The sequence below is a fragment of the Zonotrichia leucophrys genome, chromosome 3 (assembly GCF_028769735.1).
Source record: "Zonotrichia leucophrys gambelii isolate GWCS_2022_RI chromosome 3, RI_Zleu_2.0, whole genome shotgun sequence".
Lineage (NCBI taxonomy): Eukaryota > Metazoa > Chordata > Aves > Passeriformes > Passerellidae > Zonotrichia > Zonotrichia leucophrys.
Window position 1 is genome coordinate 92,172,385 of NC_088172.1, and position 15,600 is coordinate 92,187,984.

The 15,600-nt window shown below is 47.0% G+C and overlaps 2 protein-coding genes across 6 annotated transcripts in view; both read left to right on the forward strand.

Moving 5' to 3' along the window:
• Nucleotides 1–2,939, forward strand: part of GPCPD1 (glycerophosphocholine phosphodiesterase 1) — a 42,848-nt gene extending 39,909 nt beyond the window's left edge. For 4 of the 5 annotated variants that reach the window (XM_064709281.1, XM_064709282.1, XM_064709283.1 and 1 more), the window contains exon 20: nt 1,134–2,939. In XM_064709281.1, coding sequence (XP_064565351.1) covers nt 1,134–1,338 — 205 coding nt within the window. In that variant the 3' untranslated portion in view covers nt 1,339–2,939. The remainder of the gene's footprint in view (nt 1–1,133) is intronic. The other variant, XM_064709285.1, reaches the window with a different exon arrangement.
• A 114-nt stretch (nt 2,940–3,053) lies between these two features.
• On the forward strand, nt 3,054–12,580 carry MAL (mal, T cell differentiation protein). The gene is made up of 4 exons (XM_064709286.1): nt 3,054–7,942; nt 11,083–11,253; nt 11,386–11,517; nt 11,746–12,580. The coding sequence occupies exons 1-4, from the start codon at nt 7,856–7,858 to the stop codon at nt 11,818–11,820; spliced, it is 465 nt and encodes a 154-aa protein (XP_064565356.1). The 5' UTR covers nt 3,054–7,855; the 3' UTR covers nt 11,821–12,580.
• The last annotated feature ends 3,020 nt before the right edge of the window (nt 12,581–15,600 follow it).

Consider the following 15,600-nt stretch of genomic DNA (forward strand, 5'->3'; position numbering starts at 1 on the left):
AAAAGGGCACCTTGCACTCTCTCACTTGAGCACTACTACATTGTTTTGTTGGTGGCATTGGTTCCTTTTGGGCTTAACTTGAAAATGTGTGAGAGACAAAGGAGGAGGAAATAAAAACAAACTACTTTCTTGAAGGAATCATAGTGATTCCTTAAAGACTTAGGCAGAAGCCATGGTAATTTCTTGCAGAAGTTTTCATTTCAAGGAGAAAAACTTGAAGACCTGCAATACCTGGAACTGTGTATGTGCAACAACTAAAAGTGAGAGCAGATGGGTTCCAGGATTAAAATTTTGAATATAAACATGCTGATATAAAAATGAATGTTGGGAAATCAAGGTATATCCTTGTTATAATAGGTGTTGTACCAATGTTAGGTTACAGGAGCACCAATGCTTTTTTTTGTAATGAATTACACCAGAATGGTGTTTGAGTTGTGCTCAGTGCTTGCTGAAAATTTGTTTTGATTTTTTGATTTTACTGTCACTCAAAATGTGGTTTGGATTTGGACAATCGGGGATGATGCTGACATTTCAAATCTGCAGCTTTGTTTACATGTGTGAAAACAAGAAAGTGAGAAGAGGATAGACTGTTTAAAGTAGTGCAGATGGTTAATCTGCATTAGGTGTGCAGAGAGGTCAGATTTTCTATTTTTCACTCTTCACATCGTATTGTGGTAATGGTGGTAATTTAAAAAAGAAAAAATTCTGAATTGGGTGAGGTGAAATACTTCTTGAAACAGTAAGTACACACTCAGTGCAGTATTATGTGTAAACAGTATATTACAGTCTGTTCAAATAATCTCTGAGATTTCTTATGCTTTGAACTGTGAAGCCTGGAACACTTGTTTCACTGCTTTGTGCCACTTGTAAAATCACATTTGTCAGGAGATTAAGTGAGTATATGCCAGTAGGTTTTTAGTATATCCAATGAAACACTAACCAGTCTAAGTAAAGGGAATACCTTTTTATATTGTGAGATAAGCAGCAAAACTCAGGGTACTAACCCCAAATAAACTGACTTTGGCACCCAATTTTGCTCTGTTAAGGAAAAAAACCCAGGTGCTTCATCTGGTACATTTCTGTGGACTGCTAGTTTATACTGATCAGTGTTTTTTCTTTTCTCATTTATTCAGGATATACGACCAAAATCCTGAACAACCAAACATATTCCAGGTGGAGCAGCTGGAACGTCTCAAGAGAGAGCTGCCAGAGTTGAAAAGCTGTGTGACCCCCACAGTTAGCCACTTCAAAGCCATAACTCCATGTAAATGCCATCATTGTTGCAAGGAAGAGACACCTGTAGATAACTTGAAGTGTTTTCAGATGAAGAAGGACTAATTTTAGGCAGAGTGCTGTTTTGTATCTATAGAATTTTCACCATTGGAATAGTTCTGTCTATGCTTTCAGGTTGGTTTGGTTTAATTTTAAGTCTTCAAATAGCAATAACTGTGTTCCTCCTTCCTAACAGTACTTAGTAAAATTTCAAGCAATGTTAAAATATTCAGCCAGTTACAGTTATTGTTCCAAATTACATACACAGTTTTAACTTTTTCCTCACATCATATCAAGTCTTGAAAAAGAAAATTATTGTGATATTATTTTGCTTTTAAAAAAACCAAAAATTAATTAAGTAGTCTCAGTAGTGAAAGCTCGGAAACTAAATTGTAGAGAAATTACAATAATCTGGTATTGAATATGCTGAAATTTTGTTTTAATTTTGATTTTACTTACAGGCTGACAAGCTGTAGCATTTATCTGACAGCAGGAAATTGAGTGATTTTTAAGATACTTATAAATAGATCTGGCCTATACATGATCTGAACAAATTGGTACCTCATGTATATGTATTTGCACTGGTAGATCCACCTGTACAAAGCTTTGTGCCATTTTAAAATATTTTATTTTTTAGCAAACTGCAGCTCGTTTTCCCCCACTTGATTGGAATTGAGGCTGCTGCCTTTGTTTCCTCAGCCCCCAGCTGAGTGGTGCAGCAATCAGGGGGGAACCACGAGTACAGGTTGTTCATTAATCACACACAGGCCTGCTAAAGTTTAAAAATGTTGCTAATAATTGTAACAGAATTACAGAAACATCTTCAGTGGTCAATAATCTTTTTTGCACAGTAACCTTAATGAACAGAGTGTGTACCCTGCACAAACTCTACAAAATGCATGCTTTATCTACTAAGCATGAATTTTAGGTGTTTGCTGAGGTCCTTGCATCTTTATGGTGCTAGTTATGTGTGAAGGGTGCAAGGACCAACTCAACAACTTAATCTCCTTTGCCTGAGAAACCACAAGCCTGTTATTCACAAACATTTGGAGAAGAGGCTCTACCATACTTGGTATGTATGTGTACCCTACATGGTTTGTCTGTCTTACTTATAATGCAAGCTACTGGCTTTTGTATTTTGCAAGATTTTTTGGCTTTTACCATGGAGCAAGAATCACAAATGTACTGGATTCAGATAATCAGTATTCTGTTGGCTGGTATCTATCCTCTGTAATTTATTACAAAGTCATAGTTTGGAGTTCTTAATAGATAAGTATGCATGTCCCTTCTCCTCCTGATGTTGCAGGTCATGCCAACACAACAGCTGTAACTTTCTACTGAAATGTTAATGTATAATAAGAATGGAAAATATTTATTTTTTTTTTCTCTTGTAAATTGACAATGAAAACAATAGTATGTACTATATTCTTTATATACAGTCATTGCTACATATAGAACTGATTGTACAAAGAGTAAAGCCATTGCAAATAAGTGTTTGAGCCTGCACTGCTGAGCAGTTCAAAACAGCTTGTTTTGACTTGTGCATTTTAGTATTTAAAGTTTGTCCTGCACAAACAGCACAATAGTATTAGATATCTGGAAGCCTTCTTTTATTAAAAAAAAAAAAAAAACAACAAACAAAACCACAAAACATCCCTAAACCAAAACTGGAAGTGTGTGAGCTGTTTTTGAGAAGGGGAGGGGGCACTGAACCAGAATCTTGGCATCAGGAACCTGTGGCTGTTACTTGATACATTCCTCATTATGTGATTAATTCTTAATTTTTTTTTCTTAATTTTTTTCCTCCTTTGTGTACCCTGTGGGATCCTCTTGGCAGGTCTTGAGGGCTTTGCCAGCTGTTGCTCAGCTCCTGGCAGAGTTTGTGTCTCTGCTTGTGAGAGGTGGGCAGCACATCCTCAGAGGTGCTGAGACACCTGTTCTGTGCAAAGGGGGTTTAAAAGCTGTTCTGTGTGAGGCACCTCTCAGACCTATCCCAGTGAGATTCTCAGGCACCCTTGAAATCTTCTTTCCCAGCCATCAGTGCTCAGGGAATTGCATTTGCCAGTTATGTTTGAGGGGAATGAGGGTGGAAATAAATCCACCTCTCAGGTTTCTGTGGTTGAAATGACCCCTGAGGTATCAGAAAGTCTTTTTTCCCAGCCTGGCAACTGAAGAAGGAGTTGAGATTCCTCAGTTCTGCTTGTCAAGGTTGTTTATTTTGTCTTACCTATTACATTCCTTCTCTGACCTGCTGCGATCTGTCCAGCAGGTCAGGTTGTGGCACAGCCACTGCCATTAGGGTGGTGTTAACTTTTTATATGAAGAACTGCATGTACTTTATTTATAATAATTATCCAATACCTGTCACCTATGTTAGTCTGTCTCTACAGCAATCCAAAAGTGCCACCATCACAGCAGAAGATGGAGGACAAGAAGGAGGACAGGACACAGATTCCTCCATCTTGCTTCTTGAACCCCCATTCTAAGCCCCCAAAATTCTACTTTTTCACCCTGTGATAAATTGACCATTATTCTACTCAAACTCTTGTGGCTTGTAAATCTTCACACAAGGTTGGTAGTTTTTTCCATGGACTAAAATTGAAGGCACAGGTGTTTTTGACTCTGTGCCAGGGTCTGAGCCCCTTGCCAGGGTCTGGAGTCATCCAGGGCAGCCAGAGCAATGTCCTGGGTTCCAGCATCCACCCACTGTGATGATTTTACAGGGCAGTTGTGAGCAGTGTTAGTGTTGGTGTTTTCTTGCTGACTCCTTTTTTTTCTGAGTAAGTTGTGTCAGCAGCTTCCTCCAAACCTGAGGAGCTTCCGCAGCTCTGCTGCTGTGCCAGTTCTTGGAGCTGAGCAGCTGTCACTCAGCCACTGCCATTGCAGAGGGGATAGAAGGAACCAAAGAATTTGGGATCTGACAGGGGAAAAGTGCCCCCTTCTGCTCTGGAGTGCTTGTTGGAAACCAGGGTGGTCCAGGGCAGGGATGGCTGTGCTCCAGCCAGGGCACTGCTACAGAATTTTAATCCAGAGATGTGAGAGCTGTAGTAGAGGAGACAGAATTTCTCTCTTGATTTTGGAACATTTCCTTCTGGCCCACCCAAAGACTGGGCTCTGCATCTGTAGTATTGGTTGCTGAATGACACTCCCACATGATGCCTGTATTTGTGTGTGTGCATATATATATATATATATTTATATATGTATCTTGTATATATATTTATATATGTAGCTGGATGGCCTGGGAGCTGGTCATGACAGAGCTGCTGTGTTATGATATGCAGTTGGATGCTCCCTCCAAAATTTCTCCAAATAACTGGACCTTCGTGTATTTTCAGTCACACAGATCTTGTACCTTAACTGTACACCTGCAGCAAAGTCTTGGTCACAGCAGCTGCCAGCTGAGCAAACACTTGCTGACTCTACATTTGTCTCACACCCCTGGAATTACACCCCACAGCCTGGAGTTTGCACTTTGCTTCTTAGCTGCATCCATCATATCAATCTCCTAGAGCCCAGCTTTGTCACTTTGAACAGCCAGCAATTGCTTCCATGCAGTTCTTGGGGGAAAAAAAGCCAGTCCTGGCCTTCCCCTCCCTCGTGCAGCCTGTAAACTGCACCACATGCAGGAACTTTGCTCTTTCTGTGTGCTCTCACATTCTGTCACAGAATCTATGTCCAAAATTAAGAAAAGTCCAGCAGCTGCTCCCTCAGAGAAGGTCCTGGAAGAAAGAACCAATGTAGGACTGTACCTTTCTTTTGTAACCTCTAAACTGCACTGAGGTGATTCACTTTCTTCAGCATCCAAACCTGAAGCCCTCCCCTACTTGCTCCCACTAAAGGTGCCAGGACAAAAATGACGTTGGCTTTTAGATTTCCACTGTCACCATTCAGAACTTCACCCTGTATCCCTGTGCACTTTCTAGACAATTCAATGTCCTGTGGTACTGTCTCAGAAACCCAGAGGGCAGATCTGAAACTAAAAGTGTCCGGACCCTACTGGCAAAATGTGCCAGGACAAAAAGAAATACATTTATTTTGAAGGCAAGCAGCTCTCCCTGGTGTTCCTGGTGCACATAAGAGGCTCCCCAGGGGAGGTGAAGGCCAGCACCTGCTTTCTTTCATGGCATTTCCAGTGTGGGAGCAATCCCCTCCCAGGAGCCCTGCACTGACATTTGAGTGCTGCCTCCAGTGTTGAAAACATCCACCAGGGACTGCTCTAACACAGACGTTCTCTCCAAGGAGCTGCTGCTGCTTTGTGCCTCCCCGGACAGCACCTCCTGCACCACCAGCCATGGGGTGAGGTGCTGTCCTCAGCAGGTAAAGGCACCCTCATCCTCTTTCTGGAGCTCACCTCCCGTATTTGGATACCAGCTCCAAAACTGTGTGTGTCCAGGGATCTCTTTCAGAGAAGCCTTTCCAGAACAGAAAGCTCAGGGGTTTATACCTCCCTTGGGAACTCTGTAATGTCATCCTTTTCTTTCAAGTGGCCAGCAGCTGACTAGGACAAGGATGAATTTATTACCACTTTATTTAAATTGACAATGATTAGATGAAAATGTGAAAAGAGAAAAATGCACAATGGCAAAACTCTAATCTGGTCAGAGTTATTGACTACACAAGCTGCTGATACAGTGCTCTATTTATTGCACCAATAACATAGCCAGTTTAATAATTATCAAATAGAGATTGATGTTACCCCTGTCACTGATCATGGGCAAGCCTCTCACTCAGCCTCCAGAGCTGTCCCTGAGGGCTGTTCCCACCCAAGGGAAGGATCTTCTTGCATCTCAAGGAGATATGCTGGGGAAACTGGGACTGGTCTTTTGTAGTATGAAGAGGTTGATTGTCCTGCAACTTCTAGATTCTGTGTTGTCCTCAGCAGAACGTGTTTGAGTCAGGTGTTACCAGCTCTTTGGTTTCTGTTCAAAGCTTCCATCTCTCACTTCCCTACCAGGCTCTTCCACATTCCTGTTGATGCCCACCTCAGTCAGGAGGGGCCTAATTTAAGAGAGTTTGGTCAAGCTGGTCTCAGCATCCTTCACCTCTGAACACAGTGTTCTACTAAACCCCCTGGTTTTTAATCCATCACCAAAAATTTGTAAATAGGATAAAGAAGGGGTTCTTTGAAGATGTCCCAGCCCTTCCAAATGGCACAGCTCCAGTGCCCCTGCCCCTCATAATGTACTTGCTTGTTCCTCACAGCAGTCCTGTGGTCCCAGGAACAGGAGAGCTTCATCTCCATCCCTTACAGAGACAGTGAGACCCCTCTGGAGCTCTGTCTGTGTCTCCAGCTCCAATGCCTACATTCCCACTGCTTCCAGCTCTCCCTCTTTGCTGACTGGTTTTTAGGTCTGCCTCATATCCAAGGTTTCATCCATTATGTGTAGTTCTGTCACCTTAGGGCAAATGGAATCTCTCTGGAGAAGTGGGAAATCAGGTGGATGCAGCAAAAACACTCTCCCACCTTTGAAGAAGTCATGAAGGTCAGCATGGACTCTGCATTTAAGTGAGAAAAGGCCCCCAGAAGAAAAAGAAGGATGGCATTATCTACTTAGATGTTTTTGCTTCAATTGACTGGAAATAACAGAGCTCAAGGTCTGGGTAAGAGGCATCCATCCCACCCCTTCACTGCCCCACCAGCTCTGACATATAACCCTGCCCCTCACTTACTCTGCTTATTAAAAGCATTTCCCCAGTTTTTCTGACATTGCAGGCTCCTCCACTCATCTGCCTCACTGCTTTCTCCAAGGGACAGGTTTTACCCTGCCTTCTTTTCTCAAAGTCCTTTCTCTGCACTTTTTGGCCTCAGCTTCTGGAGTTCTTTAGTTTTTGCTGTGTCCCCAAGTGTGTTTAAGAGGAGTAAATAAATGTTCCTTATGAAGAAGAAGGGGAATGACTTGCTCCCGTGGACTACAGACAAAAAGGTAAAATTTAAGAAGTGAAACTGCCTGGGAAGTCTCGTCATTTTAGGTCATTCGTGTTACCTTGGCATTTCCAATCTCCTTCAGAGATGGAGGTGGTTTGCCCTGCAGTTTGATTGCCCTCATCTCTGGATATCTGTGGAATATTTGTAGGCCCACTGTTTGTCCCCTGTCTCAGCCTGGTCTGCCTTGGCCACCAGCCGCCCTCGTGTCCTCTGCTGTGACCACCTCAGCCACCACTGTGGCTGGTTCACTGTGCAAATCTAAGGGGATGCAAGGCTGTGCAGGTGGATGGGCACAGGTGTCCCCTGCTGCCCTCAGCTGTCACCCAGTGCCACTGGGCCCTGCCCAGGAACCTGCCTGGCAGCTCGGGTGCGGGGACAGCCGAACTCTGCTGCCAGTGCCCCGGGGCTGCCCCTGCATCTCCCGAACAGCTCCCATGTGACTCCAGGTCACAGGGTTTGGCCACACCTGTGCCACTCACAGCTGTCTTCATCTGTCAGCAGGAAGGAAAGGAACCAGGGCAGGAAGGGGAGGAAAGAGGAAGAAACGAGAGCAGGAAGGGCAGGAAAGCAGGGAGAGAGAGAGGGAGAGGTGAGGAGGCTGCATTCAGCGGTGAGGAGCAGAGTGGCCGATAAGCACCGCGCCAGAGGCTTCCGATGTCTTCCTCAACTTCCACCAGCACTTTGCCCAGCGGCCTGGCCGTCCTGACGACCTTCCCAGATGTGCTCTTCATCCCTGAAATCGTGAGTGCTGCCTTGTCCCTGGGGGAGGGCTGTGGCTGCTGCTTGGGCACTCGGCACAGGTTGTGCTGCAGGTGTGCGAGGGGTGACACTTGTCCCACGCCAGGTCCCTGAGCCACAGGGGGCTGGAGGGCATCTCATCCCCGGGGAAAACCACGGGCTCTGAAGCTCTCCTTTAGTCTGCAGTGGGACTTTGCTGGGGCCTTTGAAAAACGTTTGAATTTCCTGCCTGAAACACAGCGGGGACTGCCGGTGGGTTTAAGTAGGTGCCAAATGGAGCTGGTTAATGACCGGAGGTGATTTTAGCGGATGGCACAGGCAGAGGATGAGCTGCCGGCTTGGAGCAGGGGGTTAGGGAGCGGAGGGAATTGCTGGCAGCAGCCGAGGCTGCGCTTCCATCGCGGCATTCCTGAGCCGCAGGTGCGGAGCTGCTGGACCCTGGGCGTGTGGGAGAGCGAAAGGTGAGCAAACACTTTGTAACTTCTTTCCACACTGTAACTTCATTGAGCAGGAGGAGATCATAATCTTAATGGACTTGGCGCTTGTGGTTTAAAGGAATTGCTCTGAGCATAGGTTATTGATACAAAGTCTCAGCCTGAACTTTTCCCCTGTCCTCTGCCCCACTCACGAAACGTGCTCTTCTCAAAAGAGCTTGGGAGGCTTTTTTCCAAATTCCCAGCGCTTTGGTCCAGCTTTGAAAGCTCTGGCTGAGTATTGTAGGATGGCATTCAGATTATTTCATGCTAAAAACTTCAGTTTTGCCATCTGGCACCAAATCTTTTCCTGCCACCCAGCCTGCTCCCCACTACTGGGATTTACAGCGTTTCCTTCATTCTCCTGGTGGTAACAATGTAGCAAAGAGGATGTAGACCTGATCTGTGCCCAAGAGCAATGCCCAGGTTTCCTGGAGCTACAGGAGGGAGGATGTTGAGTGCCTGTGGAGATTTTGGCTGGGCTGACACTTGCCAGCCACCCCTGCCCATTAGTTATGTTGGTCCTGTTGGCCTCAGAGAGCTCATTCCCCTTGAACTGTTTGTTTGTAATCCCTGTCTCCAGGGGATTTGCCAGGGCAGCTTGCTGAAGTGAGCACACTATCCTTGGTTTGGGTAAGATCTGGAAATGTGCATCCTGAAGGCCCAGGAACCACCCAGGAAGGAGGAATGCTGCATGACTGGATTTCTCCATCTCCAGGCAGATTCTGGGCTGTGCAGCCGTGTGACCTCTGCTGTGTACAAAGGAGGTGGCTGCCTTGAATCAGAGGGATAAAGAGTTTCTCATTCCTTAGTGGAATCTCAGGTTGCCTACCATGGGCCGAGATGGTAACATAACAAAACAAAATTGGCATTTAAAATGCTAAGATGGTTGTGAAATTTTCAGAAGATCCTACCTGCAGCTCAGATGATTGCCACATTGGCATGGGCTGATCAAAAGTTACCATTTTTAATCTGTGAGGCTCAGTTTAATTCTTGTAATCTATTTAATTAGAAGAACTTTCTGCACATATGGATACCCAGACCTATGTGGAAAACCTGAAAGAAGCTGAAAGCAGATATGTTTGCTTTGTAAAAGCTATTTAAAGGATGAATTTTTTCCTTAGACTGCTGTCCACATCCTGCTGTGAGTTATTGAAAGCCTCTCAATCCTTCCTTTCTTCCTTTTTATGAATCTTCACTATAAAACCAAAGTCAATAATCAAACCAGGTCAAACAGACATTTCTGAGTGGTAAGCACAGCCTGCAGGAAGGAGAGATGGTGAGTGGTAGGGAGTGAGCTGTGGTGCTTCTTTCCCCAACCTCATATCTCACCATAATTTGTGCATGATTTTAATGGAGCAGCCATAATGCTTTTCCCCAGGACTTTTAGCTGCAACACACTCATTGTGTCAGCCCATGAGTGATTAAAAGGACTGGATTAGTGTTCAAGGCTCAGCCTTTGGTTGTTACAGGAGGGACCACAAGAGCAGCACTTTGGAAGACCCATTTTCACTCAGGTCTTTGTCACATCTCAACCACATAATTGATGTCATGTGTCAATTTGTATAATGGCACCAACAAACTTTCTTACAACTGTGGGGTGACACAAATGATGTAACATTTTCTGAGTTAACATAAATCAGAGACTTTCTTTCCACTTGCAGAATGTCTGGAAGGAAATGGAAATGAGTATGAGCTGGCACTTGGATGCTGGCTGGGATTCGCTGGCCATACAAGGATCAGAATGACCTTAGAGTCAGCAAGGCTCTCCTGCCTCTGGACATCTGCCTGAATCCCAGACTGGCTGGTGGTGAGGGATAGATCCCCACAACAGCACAGATCCACAGAGTGTGGGGTCAGCTGTGGAGCTCCTCATCACAGGATGCTGCACAGACTGAACTCTGCACAGGTCCAAGGAATAACTGGGCTGATTTTGTGGCACAGAAAAGCTACTGAGGGCATTCCAGTGCAAAGGCACCACTTGCACTCCAGACATTCCACAACACTGAACATAATGCTCACATCCTCTTGTGCAGGAGCCTGCTGGTGAAGGGATGGAGCCCAGACATAGCTGTCCCTGTGTACCACCTATGGCAAACTCCCAAGGCTGGCTGAGAAGGTCCTACCCACTCTCACACCAGCGGCTGGGACCAGGCACAGCTCTGATGTAGGCAGTGAAGGATGACCCAAAGGACTGGAGCAGAAATATGAGCTTCCTTTCCCAAGCAGGAGCTGGGAGCCTCAGGCTCTTTTCCTGTACCCAGAGAGTCAAACCTCTCTCAGAGTGATATTTGCATGTGACCGTTGTGAGGGCAGGTGTCTGTGCTGCTTGTGCAGGTGAGCTGGGTTTGACACGCTGGGTGCGAAGCAAAGATACCTCTCCTAAACCAGCCTCCCTGTTCATTAAAGCCAGCCCTCAGAAAGGTCTGAGCCAGCCTCCTAAGAACACTGGTGTAGGGAGCGTGTGAGTGGTAGTGGCACCTGTGAGGAATTTTTTTGGTCAGGATCATTGGCAGATACTCTCAGCTGAATGCCCATTTTTGAGTGGAGGCTGGGAAGAACTCATGGGCTGCTGCCAGGTGCAGTGCCAGAGGCATGAGTGGCTTTTGGCTCTGCTCTGGACAAGTCACTTTATCGCACACTCACTCTGTCCCCCACTTTGACTTGCAGATCTTTGGGGGCCTTGTGTGGATCCTGGTGGCATCCTCGAAGGTCCCAGCCCCCATGCTGCAGGGCTGGGTGATGTTTGTCTCCGTGTTCTGCTTCGTCATGTCCATCTCCCTCCTGTGCCTCTACTTCTGTGGCGCTCACGGTGGCGGCGGCAGCTGCTGGGTCACCTTGGTACGTGCCTGTGACAGACCCTAGGCGTGGCTTTGTCACCAGCAGGGTGGTGCTGCTGCTCCCCAGCTGGCAGCCTGGTTGTAGGGGCAGTGTGACTCCCTTGGAGGTGACGGTGTGCTCCTTGTTCCTTAGGATGCCATCTGCCACAGCACGGCAGCGCTGTTCTACCTCAGCGCCGCGGTGCTGGAAGCCTACACGACCTATGCGCTTGGCCTCTCCTCCATACTCCTGGCACAGGAGTACAGGGAGAACATTGCTGCTGTGGTGAGTGCCTGGCAGGAGGGCAGGGAATGGCAGCAGGTGGCTCTGGAGTGGCCTCAAGTACAAATCTGTGTTTGCACCAACAGTTTGGGGAGGGGGGAGAGAAACCAGTCACCGTCTCAGCATGCACGGGTGTCCCCAGACATGTGGCACGTCACGAGGCGTGGGCTCAGTGCTGGGGTGGCACTGTGCCCCAGAACACTGACGGGCTGCTGTGTTTTTCCATCCCAGGTATTTGCATTCGTGGCCACCCTGCTGTATGTGATCCACAAGGTGTTCTCGCTCCTGCGGTGGAAATCGTCCTGAGGGCCTGAACAGCCCCAGCAACAACGGCTGCCCTCTCCAGGCTGGGTTTGGGGTTTGTTTTCTAATGTATAGCCTAGAAACAAGTAGCTTTTTATGTGGGATCTTGGTGATGAAGACAAGGAGCTTGCCAGAGAAAGGAATATCTTGGCACAATCTGTTTCCCTTCAATAACTTCCAGGCTGGGTACAGTTTGATGCTGGGGCCAAAATAAAAAAAAAAAAGCCATAAAACTATACTGTTTTAAAAAAACAGTATAGTTGGGTTCAAAGGGCTGAAATATCCCTGGACTTCACCTTTATGTATCCAGAGTTGTTACTGGTATCAGGGGAAAAGGGAACAACAAACACCAAGGAGTACAAGTGTGAAACTGTGTCATTTTAATTGCTGTGTCCCCATTTAAATGTGTTTCCCCCCCTAAAACCACTGTGCAAATTAATATTTTCAATCAGTTTCTGAAAATGCCTTCTCTGACTTGCAATGAACAATGGGGACAATATTTAACTCAGCTCAGGAGCAATGTGGATCACTGTAGCTCCTGAAGGGTGCTGCTGAATTCTGAGGTACGACTGTAAGGCCAGGAATTATCACTGCCCTTGATCCCAGCCCTACAAAGCACAACCTGGAAGGGGCCCAGTGGGCTGTAGGAGAATTCTCTGGGTGGTCAGAATCAAATCCTCAGTAAGCAATCAACTCCTGCATTTGGTGAATGCTACTCTCTCACACTGCCATGGTGTCACTAATAAAGATGGGTTTGCTGTGATTTTGAGAATGGGTGAGTCCTTGCTGCTCTTTTTCGCTTTGCTGCACCCAGCCCCAGGAGAATTGCACCCTGACAGGGCAGTGCCACCACGGGGCTGAGTGAGTGGCTGGGTGGAGCTCAATTGCCAGCTGGGGTTAACCTTGACAATGAATTAATTCAGATGGGGTTTAGATCCAGGAAGGGATGTTTTCAACGTCTTAGAGGTGCCTAAGTGGTGCTAAATTATCTCTTCCAGCTTATGGGGCAAAGAATGCTTCCATTTTAAGTCTGAAGTTGCTGGATAACACTGAGGACTAGAGGACAAGAGGGAAATAAAGTTGACTTGGAGGCTCCTCTGTTGATTCATATCTGGGCAAACTTTTGACCTGTGACCATGGGTTTGGTTTGAAGCTTTTAAATTGCAAACTAAGGAAAACATTTGTGGAGATTTTTTGTCTTTGTTGAAAACCAGCCTGACTTGTTTTGCTTGTGTTACTGTGACAACAGGGAACTGCTTGCAACAGAGGTGGAAAGAGAAATCCCTTTTCAGGGCAGGGAGGGAACTCAAAGCCACTTTGGACAATGGCACATGGCTCTGAAGTTCCACATCCACCTGTTGAAACTGGTTTCACCATCCCATCATCATGGGGTGTGTGTGGGGGTGTTGGTGCCCAGGTTCTATGAACACCCCTGAATGTGACAAGGGAACACAAATATGCCTTTCTGCTTGGATGTGTTTACAAAGGCAGGGATCTGCAGCCCTACCCTGGGCCTTGGGATGAGCTGTCTCTGTTCCACCTGTGCTCAGGCCCCTGCACCCAGCAGTGCTGCCTGTCCCCTCACCTCCCATCCTGTGCCTCGTGGCCATCCCATTTACAGCCCACGCCTTGGCACAGCCCCAGTCTCCTTCCTTCTGCTTTGCTTAGCCCTTTGCTTTCCCCTTGCCTGGCACACACCAGTTCACACCAGTCTGCACCAGTGCCCCTCTGTGTCCTCTGTCCCACCGTGTTTGCTGAGCGCCTCCCCCACAGCCTCAGCCCAGCCTTGCTGGAGCCAGCAGTGGGGAAAAGCAGCCGGGTGCTGCTGGCACAGCAGTGTCCATTGGCTGGAGGGACACTGAGGGAGGCTCTGTGGCCCCACCTGGGGAGGGCTGGCCATATGGAAGGGACCCCTGCCCCCACCACTCACAGAATATGGAGCTGGAACTTTGATACCCTCCTGGTGTGACCCAGGTTCAACCCCAGGCAGGGGAGCAGGGGGAAGGGGGGGTCCCTGCTTGGCACAGGCTGCAGGACCCCAGCAGGGGACAGTGACACTGGGAGGGGTGGCTGCTGAATTGCAGCAATGTGCACCTTCCCTGCACAGCGGAAAGAAAATGACACAAAAGAGGTTAATCATATCCAGCTTTCCTGTCATCTCAACACAGCCCCAAAGACTGCCATCCGTGCCCTGGAAGCTGGGCAGCCCAAGGGAGCTGTCTGGAAAATGGCACACCCCCAGCACTTCCTGAAGGGAAAGATGCTGCCCAGAGCTCTCCCAGGACCTCCAGACCACTTCTGCAGCACATCTCTTCCCCACAGAGAGCCCCGAGGGCAGCACTGACCCCAGAATTTGCTGACACTCTGCTGGAAACACGGGGCATGATGAACACTGCAGGCTAGCAAGCCTTTTCCTTTGGGGACACTTCCATGGAGCCCATGGCACTCTGGCAGCTCCCCAGGATGAGGGAAGGCTGGCCCTGCAGTTTGTTCAACACAGACACTGCAGTCCCTGCCTGCAGAGCTGGCCTGGCCCAAAATCCCACGCCCTGCACTTGCTCAGGAATTCCCAGATCCCCCCAGACCGGTATCCCTCCATTGCTGGGATTCCCTTGCAGATGTAACTGCCAGATGGAGCAGCCCATTTAAAAAGCCTCAAATCAGGAATTTTTCAGAGCATTTACAAGTGCCATTCACAGTGTTGAAACACTGGGCCTATTGTGCCCCTGCAGCCACCACCAGGTTTCATCTGCTTGTGTCAGTGGAATCCTCATCTCTGCTCTTCTCCAGCTTCCTCAGCAGGACAAGGAGGTCTGCAGGCACCTGCTCTGGAGAGCAGGCAATTATATGCTAGTTAAAGCAATCTATGCACCTGGAGGCAGGCAAAGCCTCAGTTCCTATTAAAAACAAGATTGCAGACATATTCATTAACTATGCCCAGATTGTAATCTTGGTTGCTCTTGCTTAACTAAGTGGTTTAACCACCCTGTTAACTATTCTCCAAATATTTGCATACTGGATACCTTGCCTCAAGCAATGCAATGAGTTAGGAGAACCTCCATCTTCTCCTGAATTGCAGGAGAATTTGATTTTTAATAGAAAATTATGACCAGCTGCATGGAAAATGCAGGAGTTTCCCATTTTACAGCCAGCTTTGTCTGTAAGCAATGAGCAATCCATATGCTGGGTAAAACATCTACACAAGCCCCTATGTTAATATGAACAAACCTGTGGGAACAGTAAAGCCACAAAAGGTTAATTTTATGTAGGGACCTAAGCTCAACAGCAGAGATGCCAGCTGAAGGTGAGCACACATTCTCCAACAGAAGCTTGATGTGCTGGGATAAGAAACTTTGCAACCTGAACACCTGGAAATCTCCACTGAAGGTGTATTTTGACTGAGGTATTGAAGGTATTTTTTTTCCTGGCAAACAGGGAAAAGACCTTCCTCCCACTGCTCAGCAGGCATGGCCTTGGAAATAGAATTTTCATTGCAAGAGTGAGATAAAACTCAACTAAATTCACCCTGCCTGTCTGTATATCCACAACTAATGTCTTTAGAAACCTGCATTGAAATCAATGTAAAACACTGCTCCTAAATGTCTTTACCATCAGAACTCCAAGTGTAACTCTTGAAGGTATTTTCTCCCATAGTAACAAAAGAGGTGGCCCAAGCATCTTTTGGCATTTGGGGAAATGCCATGACAGGCACTCACAGACTGGGAGGCACAGAACTGAGCTCCTGGGCCTGGGCAGTGGGACACAGGATGCACATGAGCCCCC

Coding starts and splice junctions, on each gene's coding strand:
- MAL (XM_064709286.1), top strand. CDS start 7,856: ATGTCTTCCTCAACTTCCACCAGCACTTTGCCCAGCGGCCTGGCCGTC. Junction 11,254..11,385: donor GCAGCTGCTGGGTCACCTTG/GTACGTGCCTGT, acceptor CTTGTTCCTTAG/GATGCCATCTGCCACAGCAC. Junction 11,518..11,745: donor GGGAGAACATTGCTGCTGTG/GTGAGTGCCTGG, acceptor TTTCCATCCCAG/GTATTTGCATTCGTGGCCAC.